Genomic DNA, 10300 nt, shown 5'->3' on the forward strand with positions numbered 1-10300 from the left:
TTAACAAGATGACTGGCAGTTGCCAGGAGTCAGGGAGATTGGGCCGCAGACTCCAGATCCAAGGCTCAGAGATGGGAACTCACGGATTCCAAAAGCCAGGGGTCTGAGGCTAGCAGAACCTGATCCCACTGAGTAGGAGCTTCCAGATTGATAGACTTGGGAGCAGCTGCTGCTGGACCCGCAGCCCTGAGATCCAGAATAAGTCACCCCACAGGGGCTACAGACAGCAGCAGGTCTGGGGCGGGAGCAGGATGGCAGGCATGGGCTGCAGAGAGCAGAGGGCCTGGGGCGGAAGCAGGATGTCTGGCAGGGGCTGGACACCACACGAGACACCCGAGACACCTGGTAGATGGAAGGCTCACAGCAGGTCTCCTGGCAGCCAATGGAGAGAGGGGTGCCCAGCTGGGTGGTTCTGGGAGAGGTCAGGTCAGTGTTGTAGACCACGACGTTGGGGAAGGAAGAGCCACAGGAGGAGACGGGGAAGCTTTGGGTGCCCCCAGTGGAGGTAGAGTAGAAGCTTTCAGAGCTGGAGAAGTTTCTAGAGCAGCAGTTGTTGGACATGTTGACAGGAGATGTCGGTTCAGCTGTGTGACAGTGAGAAAATTCTGAGGCTTAATGTCACCTCTTGGACTGAAGCGTTTATATACTCTCAGCAAGGGAGTGGCCTGCATTATAGTCCCTCTCCCTATGTGGACACGGTCATTTCCATATGTGTAATTCGGTAATGTTTTCTGTAATTGCAGGTGTATCCTTATGAGCATCTCATTTTCATCAGTGAATTCGTCATGTTGTTTATAGCACTAAGTCAATGGTCTCTACCAGTGTCAGAAACACTGAGCCTACATTCCATTAACACCATCTAATCACAAGTAGGAAGGCTCCTCCTCATCTCATCTGCCAAGACCTTCCTTGCCTATTTGCTGACATATTGGCTGGTGTTGCTCAACACGAAGGCAGAGATGAAGATGGAGTCACGTATTTCTATGCCATCGGAAAAGACAGAGCTATTCTTCCACAGGTATGCTTATTCCATTCCTTAAATAATTTCAAAGTTTATTCCATTCCTTAAATAATTTCACATGTCGTTATACTTTATTATGCTTTCTAGTGCTTCTCAAACACATTGGAAAGGAAAGATAGAAAAAAATGGAAGAGAAATGAAATGGATCACAGTGGTAAATCAGGACAAGTGCTTAGAGGCAAAATGATGAAGAGGTGTAGTTTCCAACAGAATTTCTGTGGATACTAACTTATGTGTATGAAAAAGCTCAGCGTGAAAATCAGTCAGCCACCCGTCCATATTGTGACTTCAGTCAACCTCAGATAAAAACATGTACTAAGTTTTGGGCTAGAATAGTTGTATATGTACTGAGCATGTGCAGATATTTTTCACTTTCATTATTCCCTAAATAATACAGTGTAATGTGTGTTTACATAACTTTATATTGTAACACTATTGCAAGCAATTTAGAAATGATTGAAAGCAGATGGGAGAAGTATGTGAGTTATACGCAAATACTGTGCCATTTTGTAAAATGGACTTGAATAGCTTTGGGTTTTGGTGATCATGGGGTCCTTGGAGACTCACATCCCTCAAGACAATGAGGGGAGCAATATTCTTGAGATCAGGGGAGATAACTAGTGATTCTATGTGTTTTCAATCACTGTGTTATTCAAATAAAAACTGGTTGAGTATCTGCATAGTCTCTGACCTCTAGTGCGTCCACTGTGCCTTTGTCATCTGCATTAACCGCTCATCCAGAGATGCACCACCACCAGAACAGCACCCATCAGTCAGTGCCCCCGGAACTCATTTCCTTTCCCATGCTTTAATTCATTTTCTTCTTCATTTAAAAATTATTTCCCCCTTTTTCTCCTTACCCAATATTATTTTCACACTGTAACATATCCAAATGTTTTCTTTTAAAGAGCTTTCCATGTCAGGAAAAGTGAACTGAAACAAATACTTAAAGTTTGTCTCCAGGTTTAAAGCCAATAATCTCAGGAGGAAATTTGTAATGGCAGGAATTAATAGAGGACTGCAATATAAATGAATTACATGTGAATATCCATTAAATCGAAATACTGAATAGTTTGTGCTTCTTAACTTATATGTAGAAGTAAATAAACAGTTATAAACAAATTATGAAAACCTCCAGAATATGCTAAAGACTTAAAAGATTGGAAAATAATGATTAAAACTAACCTATACACCACTCCCTAAAGCATTAAAGGAAATAGAAGAGTAAAGAAAATATTTACCAAACAGTAAATATATAGATAGAAATCTGAATATATCAATAATTAAATTAACAAAAGAATGACTCAAATATCCTTACTTAAGATTAGAATATCAGACTGGGCTGTATGTCAAATCTATTTTCTACTTAAAATGGATTTTCTGCAATATAATGAAATATAAACTGGAAAATGAAAAGACATATCAGGAAAAGAAACAAAGAAAAATCCTACTTGTGCTTTAATAACTTCAAAGATTGCTATTTCAAAATGTATATGAGATGTCAAGCAAGATTTTTTGAATAGTCTTTCAATTAGTGTTCTGGGATGATGCACATTATTTTATGATTCATTTAAGAGTTCCCCTGTAGCCATAGTATTCAATAGAGTCACCAGTAGTTATATATATATAAATTTCAACTTAGAGTAATTTAATTTAAATACTCAATCCTCAGTCACAGTGGCTGCATTTCAAGTGGATTATGGGTACATGTTGCTAATGGACACCATGTATTGGAATGTAGAGACAAACATATTTTTAGCATCACAGAATATTTGATCAGAGTGCACAGCCTTCGAGGTCACAGAATTTGTTGCTGATTTGCTTATAAAATTTAATCATTTTACTATTTCTTGTACTATGCAGGAATGCAAGAAATCTTAAAGCCATTTTTGTTACCCAATTCCATACACTACTGTTAGGGTTTCAATTATTTAAATCTTGTTCATGTTTGTGTTTATTCGTATATATTTGTAGCCATTTTTTGATAGGCAATATTTTCTTAAATTTATTTTATATACACTTTAAATTTTCCCTTCATTCCTTCATCATTTTTTGCTGGTTTCTGGAATCATTTTGCTTTTCAATATGTGTATCTTTTCTTACATATTTTAGTACTATATGTTAGTGAGAAGTTCTCAAACTTTTTGATAAACTAAAAATGTCTATTTCTCTTTCAGTATTTTTTAATTTTTTTTAAATAATTATCATTGTTTTCCATCTTGTTCATTTTTCTGACAGTATAGGAGTTCTCTCCTTAGGTGGGCTTACGAGCTTTCCCACTGTCCAGGCACTCCTAGTACTCCACTATAGTCCATGGTGCTCTTCCAATCCCACCCCAACCCTCTTTAGTTTCAAAACAGAAATTCACTAGTTAAGTAAGAAGTTTTAACATTTTTTTTTTCCTTTGGAAACTTGACATTTAATTGCTTTCATTCTTTCCTTTTTCTCTGTTTAAAATTCAGTCATCATTTCTTTATTGCTTTTTGAAGATAAATTACATTTATTTTCCTTTGCTTGTTTTCCTTTATTTCCTATTTGCTTTTCTGTTCATCTGGTTAACTGGTATGTGCCCAGGTGTGATCCATGTTTATATTTTCATATTGAGCTTTTTACCAGTTCTAGAATTTGCCAGTAGAGGTTTGAAATACTCTCTCATGGTCTTTTTTCTATTACACATGATTTATCTTTGATTTGGCGACATCTTTTTAATTTTTTTGATTTGGTGATAACATGTCAGCAGTTGTTATTGTTCCATTAGATATATATCTATAATCATCTGTTATCATCTATCTATGTACACGGAGGTGCATACACACACACACACACACACACACACACACACAGAGTCTTGTTTTTCCACTCCAGTTGCAATTTTGTCGGATATTTTTGTGTTCTCCATGCTCCAAATTCTCTGTTATATATTTATGGATCCCCATGTATATATTTCTTTTTTCTTTATTTTTAGTTTGAGTATATACCACTCACAGTCACTAATTTTCTCTTTAACTGTGTCTAATTTACATTTAATTTTTTATTTGTTTTTGTTGGCATAGTATTGGTTTATAGTCCTAGATATGATTCAGCAAAATAGGTTCCCAGCTCCTCAGATATAAATCACACCCCTCCCGCTGCAACACACTGTGGTCCTTTACCATAGACCACTGTGCCCTCTTCCCACTCTGTTCTCTCCCCCCCTCATTATCACTTTTGCTGAGATGCACATTAAATCACCATTCTGGTGATATTTAAAGCTTTTTTATTCAGTTTTATTTTGTTTGATCCATGATTAAAACCAAGGTGAAATATAAACCTTACAATCTTAGAACTTGACTCAAATTTCATGGGATTACCATTGCACATGTGAAGATAGTTGTCACCTTGAATTCTCATCAGAGAAATTCAGGTTCTTGATGACTTTTTACCAACAAATACTGGAGATCTCAACAAAGTTGCCTAAAATCATAGATGATCACTTTCATTGTCTACCATCACTACTCTTCATTTTTCCTTCATGTAATATCCTAATGGTATATTTCAAAATATGATTTTTGCTCTCTGAATTCCTGATACAATTGTCAAAAGTCCACTACTTTATACCCAGAGGAGTACACATGAGGACCCATATGATAGGACTGTATCTATTTCTTAATTTAGATTTTAGCATATAAAATCTGTACATTCTAACAATTATATTACTTTAGACTTTGAGTATAAAACTATTTAAATTCTGCCCAAATTAGTTCAGCCACCAACTTCCTAGATGATCCAAATCTATTTCCATGTGCATATTGGTGATTTCATAATATTATTTTTCCTATCACAACCCAAACCCTAGTCAATAAGCAACTAACACCTACAAAATTCAGCTGGATATAACAATAGATAAATTTAATAGATTAAAGTGACATAACATTTCTCAATAGTAGAAGAAACCAAATATAAATATTACATTTTCAATACATAGGTTGTCTTCATTTTGAGCCATTAAATTAATGATAAAATTTTTCAGATGAAGTCTGTATGTCTGTACTTGTGTCCAAGTAAGAATATGATTATCAGATTTTAGAGGATAATTCTTTCTGTAGGTGATGAAAATAATAAGGTTATGAAGAGAGACAATAACAATATTGAATAAGTGTAGACACTTAATTAGATGATGATTGGAAGCCAGATCCACAGGATGCTTAACAAGATGAGTGGCAGGTGCCAGAAGTCAAAGAGATTGGGCGGCAGATGCCAGATCCAAGGCTGAGAGAAGGGAACCCACGGACTCCGCATGCCAGGGTTCTGAAGCTACTGGAACCACATCCCACTGAGTAGGAGCTTCCAGATCAACAGGCCTGGAAACAGCTGCTGCTGGACCTGTAGCTCAGAGAGCTGGAGGAAGCCATCCTGCATGAGCTGCAGGAAGCAGAGGGTCTTGGGCGGTAGCAGGACACACCATAGGAGCTGGAAGGCCTCGGGCGGAAGCAGGACACCCCGCCAGAGCTGGAGGACCTGGGGCGGTAGCTGGACACTCCACCAGAGCTGGAGGACCTTGGGCGGGAGCAGGAAATCATGCAGGTGCTAGAGGACCTGGGGCGGATGCAGGATACCCCACCAGAGCTGGAGGACCTGGGGCGGTAGCTGGAAATCATGCAGGGACTGGAGGACCTGGGGCGGTAGCTGGAAACCCCACAGGAGCTGGAGGGCCTGGGGCGGAAGCTGGAAATCATGCAGGGACTGGAGGACCTGGGGCGGTAGCTGGAAATCATGCAGGGGCTGGAGGACCTGGGGCGGTAGCTGGACACCCCACAGGAGCTGGAGGGCCTGGGGCGATAGCTGGACACCCCACAGGGGCTGGAAGACCTGGGGCCGGAGCAGGAAATCATGCAGGTGCTGGAGGACCTGGGGCGGAAGCAGGACATCCCACCAGAGCTGGAGGACCTGGGGCGGTAGCTGGACACCCCACAAGGGCTGGACGGCCTGGGGCGGTAGCTGGATACCCCATGGGAGCTAGAGGACCTGGGGCGGATGCAGGACACCCCACCAGAGCTGGAGGACCTAGGGCGATAGCTGGAAATCCCACAGGGGCTGGAAGGTCTGGGGCGGTAGCTGGACACCCCACAGGGGCTGGAGGACCTGGGTCCAGAGCAGGAAATCACGCAGGTGCTGGAGGACCTGGGGCGGATGCAGGATACTCCACCAGAGCTGGAGGACCTGGGGCGGTAGCTGGACATCCCACAGGAGCTGGAGGGCCTGGGGCGGTAGCTGGATACCCTGCAGGAGCTAGAGGACCTGGGGCGGAAGCTGGAAATCATGCAGGGGCTGGAGGACCTGGGGCGGTAGCTGGACACCCTGGAGGAGCTGGAGGGTCTGGGGCGGTAGCTGGAAATCCCACAGGAGCTGGAGGGTCTGGGGCGGCAGCTGGAAATCCCACAGGAGCTGGAGGGTCTGGGGCGGCAGCTGGAAATCCCACAGGAGCTGGAGGGTCTGGGGCGGTAGCTGGAAATCCCACAGGGTCTGGGGTAGGAAGAGCCACAGGAGACGTGGTAGCTTTGGGAGCCCCTAAGGGAGCTGGAGGAGAGGATTCCAGAGCAGCATCTGTTGCACATGTTCACAGGAGATGTGAGTTCCGCTGAGTTACAATGAGAAGATTCTGAGGCTCAATGTTGCCTCCTGGACTGGAGCATATATATACTCTCAGCCATGGGAGTGGCCTTCTTTACAGACACTTTCCCTGCCTGTGGAAGCCCTTGTTTCCATGTGTGTAATTCAATTATCATTAGTGTAATTGCAGGTGAATCCTTGTAAGCATCTCCTATTCAGGGGTGAATCTATCATGTTGTTATAACACTAAGTCAGGGGACTCTACCAGTGTCAGCAATGCTGTGATTCCACACCATAATGCCATCTAATCATGATCAGGGAAGCCCCTTCTCATCTCCTTGGCCAAACACTTTGTATGTGCTTGTGTGTCGGCTGGGGATGCTTAGCCCTAAGGCAGGGATGGAGCCGAATTTACTTTTTTTCTATGTCTAATATAGACCCCTATTTGTCATCACTGATATCCTTACTCTAGATTTATTTCATTCTGAAAATTATTTTCAATGTACTTAATATTTTGTTTATGTTCATTTATGTTTTTCTCACATGAATTGCAAAGGGGGGAATTAATAAGTGTGTATGAGACATGATATATTCACAGAGATAAAGCAGGGCAAGTTTCTAAGAGTCAAAATGAGTAAGGAAGAGTAACTTGAGACTGAATCTCAGTGGTAAACAGCTTGTATACAGCAAAAGGCTGACCGTGTTGCATACAGCAGGCTTCTAATACACACTGATCCTGTCATCCTGGCTTCCACCAAACACAGCTAGAAAACAGCTAATACCACCCTAGGACTACGATTGTTTTGTTTAGACTGAATATACTGAATATAGCATTTTTCTTTTTCTTTTTTTTTTTAAAGATTTATTTATTTATTTATACAAGAACCAGGGTACAGGCTAGAGGCGTGGGAAGGCGAGAGGATTCACCAGAGACAGAGCGGGGAGCAGAACAGGCAGACTGATGAAATGCACTGCTGAGGGGAGCAGCAGGCAAGACAGGAGAGGTCTGCCGTGACATGTGGGACCCTTGCCGGCCAGCCGGGATCAAACTAATGCTGCAGAGGCTGCAGACAGCTGCACAACACTGCGCTCAACCTCCTGCGCCACCAGGGGAGGCCCACTGAATATAACATTTTTCCTTGTTACTGTTTCCTCAATCATAACTGACAGCAATCTATATAACTTTAGATTTTATTGGGTATTAGATGTAATCCAGAGATGATTTAAAGTGTTTGAGAGGATGGGTGTAGGTCATAAGCAAATACTATGTCCTTTTACAGAAAGGTTTGTGTTTTCATGGAATTTGGTATCTTAGGGGGTTGTGGAACCAGCCCTGCTCTCCACACCAAGGGACAGTTGTTGTTTTTTTTAAGATTTATTTATTTATACAAGAACCAGAGTACAGCCAGATATGTGGGAGGGTGAGAAGATTTACCAGAGACAGAGTGAGTGGGTAACAGATCAGGCAGACTGACAAAATACACTGCTGAGTGGAGCAGCGGGCGAGACAGGAGAGGCCAGCAAGGATTGAACTGGTGCTGCAGAGGCTGTGGACAGCTTCACAGCGCTGTTCTCAATTGCCTACGCCACCAGGGAGGCCTGGGATGGTTATTCTTGATGTAAGCAGAAATAGCTGGTAATTCAGTGGTTTCCCCAACTATGTGTAAATCATATGAGGATGGGTTTAATACCAATATAGTTTGATGGTTTTTCACATATTCGTTGTCACTCTTGGTCATCTCTATTCACAATTTGACTAGAGATCCTCATCTCTAGAGTAATTCCCATCCAACAGTACCTTCTGCATATTTTTATCTTTAGATACTTTCATTTAATTTTCTCTTTCATGGTAAACATATTTTTCTCTGTTTCATTTTTAAAATTTTTTAAAGATTTATTTATTTATGCATGTAAAAAATGGGGTACAGGCCAGGGGCATGGGGGGCGAGAGGATTTACCAGAGACAGATTGGGGAAAAGAACAGGCAGGTTGACTAAAAAGCACTGCTGAGGGGAGCAGCGGGTGAGTCAGGAGAGGTCTGCTGTGCCATGTGGGTAGCTCCCTGGCTGGGGATCGAACTTGTACTGCAGTGGCTGCAAACAGTTTCATAGGTTGCATCTTAATTCTTGTGCCACCAGGGAGGCCCAGTTTTTTCTCTCTTTCTTTAAGATTATTTTTTCATTGTTGATTATACAAATACGTTCTTTAAAGATTTATTAGTTTATGCATACAAGAACTGAAGTGCAGGCCAGAGGTGCAGAGGGTGAGAGGATTCACCAGAGACAGAGTGGGGAGCAGAACAGGCAGATCTACTGAAATACACTGCTGAGGGGAACAGTTGGTAAGTCAGGAGAGTTCTGCTGTGCCATGTGGGTAGCTCCCTAGCCAGGGATTGGACTTGTGCGACAGTGGCTATGAATAGATTCATAGCGCTGTGTCTTAACCCCTTGTGCCACCAGGGAGGCCCTGATTATGCAAATATTTTTATAAGACTCTACATGTCAGATTAAGTACTAAAGTAATATTGAAAGGATTTTTCACTTGCAATTTCAATAATTTAAGGTGGGAAAGTAAATACAGGAGGCATTAAAGAAGATTGTAATATAAATGAACTATTTCTAAATAGTCATTGCACACAACACTAATAAAATGATCTGTGGTTGTTAAAATATAAGTAGAAGTAAACAGTATTAAATTAGGAATTACATTTACAATCCCATGAAAAATTCTAAAATATTAAAAGATTATAAAATAATAACAAAATTATTAACAATAATAAAATTATAGTATAATTTAATGACTCCCCTCCCAAAAGATAAAAAGGACCACAGAAGATGTGTCAACTAGCAAGAAAATAGTCGATATGTGGGTAGAAATCAGAATGTATCAATAATTAAATTGACTATAACTAATCCTTATAAAAGGTTTAGAATATCAAAATGGGCTTAATACCAAATCTATTTTTATTTAAGCTAGATTTTCTTAAACCTAAGAAACAGTAAAGGGAAAAGGAAAAGCTATATCAAGCAAAGAAAACAAAATTATGACTCGTGCTTTATTAACTTCAAAGTTTGTTACTCAACAAGATGTTTATTGGATCTAAATGATGATATTTCTGAACAATCATTCTACAATTAGTTTTCCAGGAAGTTAAATTATTTCATTACTTATTTAAAGACTACAGTAAAGCCACACTATTAAATAGAGTCACCACTAGTCACATACATGAAGTTAAATGGAGTAATTAAAATGAATTCAAAAGTCATGGTAGTTACCTTTCCAGTGTACATTCAATGTGGCTACTGGATGCCTTGTGTCGAAACGTTCAGAGAAATATATTTTCAGCATCACGGTAAGTTCTATGGACAGTCCTATTTTAGAAATCTAAGCCTGCATTATTGATGTCTTACTATAAACTAATACCTTTTCGTTACAGTACAAGGACCATAGAAATACATGCATGTTGTCTCCAATTCATGTACTCTATGTCAGGATTATCTGCATTTTAACTTCATGCATGCTTATGTGTATTGATACATATTTGTACCCTTGTTTGTAGGCAATATTTCTTTAAATTTAACCAGTCCATGTAGCTGGAAGGGATTATGCTAAGCAAAACAAGTCAGGAAAATAAAGAAAAATATTGGATGGTTTCACTTATGTGTGAAATATAGAGAACCCAAAGAAAAA

The 10300-nt window shown here is 40.6% G+C and overlaps 1 protein-coding gene across 1 annotated transcript; it reads right to left on the reverse strand.

The window, feature by feature from the left end:
- LOC119257114 (keratin-associated protein 13-1-like) lies at nt 1–561 on the reverse strand. The gene has a single exon (XM_037524815.1). The coding sequence runs from the start codon at nt 559–561 to the stop codon at nt 1–3; it is 561 nt and encodes a 186-aa protein (XP_037380712.1).
- Between the last annotated feature and the right edge of the window lie 9739 nt (nt 562–10300).

This window comes from Talpa occidentalis, unplaced genomic scaffold, assembly GCF_014898055.3.
Source record: "Talpa occidentalis isolate TD23 unplaced genomic scaffold, MPIMG_talOcc4v2.1 talOcc4.4, whole genome shotgun sequence".
NCBI classification, from domain to species: Eukaryota; Metazoa; Chordata; class Mammalia; order Eulipotyphla; family Talpidae; genus Talpa; species Talpa occidentalis.

What these genes read in the sequence shown, in the direction of transcription:
- LOC119257114 (XM_037524815.1), bottom strand. Translation starts at nt 561, where the DNA reads ATGTCCAACAACTGCTGCTCTAGAAACTTCTCCAGCTCTGAAAGCTTC.